The sequence below is a fragment of the Otolemur garnettii genome, unplaced genomic scaffold, assembly GCF_000181295.1.
Source record: "Otolemur garnettii isolate 467f Iridium unplaced genomic scaffold, OtoGar3 scaffold00037, whole genome shotgun sequence".
Classification (NCBI taxonomy): domain Eukaryota; kingdom Metazoa; phylum Chordata; class Mammalia; order Primates; family Galagidae; genus Otolemur; species Otolemur garnettii.
The window spans coordinates 11,989,088-11,990,858 of record NW_003852432.1 but is presented as its reverse complement, the minus strand read 5'-3'; the positions used below and the strand labels follow the sequence as shown (position 1 = coordinate 11,990,858).

General features: G+C 32.7%; 1 protein-coding gene across 2 annotated transcripts in view; it reads right to left on the bottom strand.

Moving 5' to 3' along the window:
- The window catches only part of TFEC (transcription factor EC), a 128,239-nt gene that overhangs the window by 28,365 nt on the left and 98,103 nt on the right, over positions 1-1,771 (bottom strand). For both annotated transcript variants that reach the window (XM_012805148.1, XM_003789803.2), the window contains one exon: positions 1,121-1,207. In XM_012805148.1, the coding sequence (XP_012660602.1) occupies positions 1,121-1,207 (87 nt within the window). The remainder of the gene's footprint in view (positions 1-1,120; positions 1,208-1,771) is intronic.

Here is a 1,771-nt window from a genome sequence, read left to right as displayed (position 1 = left end):
GGAAGGGAAGGGAAGGGAAGGGAAGGGAAGGGAAGGGAAGGGTTCGGTTCTGCAACCAGAACCAGATTGTAAATCTGATCTGATCTGGCAGGTAATAAAAGTTTTAGTGACTTGCCCTGTGTGGAGGTCCTACCTGCCAGAAAAAAGGAAGAAAGAAATACTTCTCTCATTTATCTAAGAATTAAGAAAGAAAAAAGGGATATGCTCACCAAATTTTTCTTAAGTCTCTGTATTTAAAACATCCATCATAGCTTAGCCCAACCCATTGATTTATTGAGGAACAATCTCCAATGCTCAATATAGTAAGAATTCACTTTCTTTAAATGAAATGTTTAGCAATTCAATTACAATTTTTACACTCTTTTTTCTCATGTTTTCTGTAGGGTCATAAACCATAAACAAACAATAATACTTCAAATTATGTCAAAAGAGCTTATACACCCTTTACAAATATCATTTTTATGATTAATAAATGAACAATCAGAAATCAGTGGCAGTCAAATGGAAAATAATATATTATCTCTTCATTGAATATTATTCTATCAGTATTTGTGTTGAACTCAACATAGAAGTCTTTCTACACACTTTAAAGTAGGGTGTGGCCTGTTCTACCTTTTCACAATTCCACTTTAATCTCTGTTTATTGGCATAGGTGTAAATTTATATTTGTAATTGTTACAATCTTTTTTCTTTCTTCTATAGAGGTGTAGGGCCTCTGAATCTGATATCTGTCGTTATAAATAGTCAAAATTTAGTCATAACCATATAAAGGTGTTCATATGCTGAACTTCAAAAAAAACCGAAGATTAAATCACTCATACAAAAGACTACAGCAGATTAAATACATAATTAGATTCATGTATATAAAGATTAAATAGTTGCAGGAAATGAGATACACAAAGAGATACTAGTATGAGTCTTATGATTTTCCTTCATAATATTATATCATCTTTTTTCTGCACCAACAAATATTAACATTTTCTAATAGTCATCTTCTAACTTGTCTGTTTCAACAGTACAGAACTAAACATTATTTGCTAATTCAACAAATTTTTTTTTTTTTTCATCAGAGGCTATTTATTTCTGTTTAAATGACTTCCTTGGGTCTGGAAACACTTACTGTTCTTTGCATTAGCAGAGGAGAGTCTGTTTCTTCCTCTTTAAAACTTGATTCCATACCGATTAGATCCTCAATAACGTCCTCCATCTAGCAAAATATAATAAATTTAGAATATTGTACATAATGATAATTATGATGCATAAAGTTGTGCGTCAGTTTGAATCAAAGAGACAAATTGTAGCAGTCTTTAAAAGTTTTTTGGACAAATTGAGGTTATATGCATATTACAAGCTAGAATATTTTAGGACAGAAAATGAGGTAATTCTGACACTCTTTAACCTGTTGGTTTTCCTTGCATTTGCTTCCACAGGCTGACAGGTAACACCTGGGCAAAGCACCCCAGGATAGTCCCTTGGAAATCATTATCTACAAAAAGAGTGGTTACCATGAAGTGCCCCAAGCCGGGCAGAGCCCATATACTTATGTGCAGGATGACTCTCTACGCACTTTGCTTTTCTTTTAAAATGTTTGATTACATGTTACAATCAATATCTATGTTCACACTTAGATACAGAATACATGGAAACATAATGTTCTATCTTCTTTAATGACCAGTAATAATACTAGTAATGGCAAAAGCAAAAAGAACAACAAAATAATAGTAACATAGTAACAATAAAGTCAGCACCACAGGTGTCAGGCATCATTCCA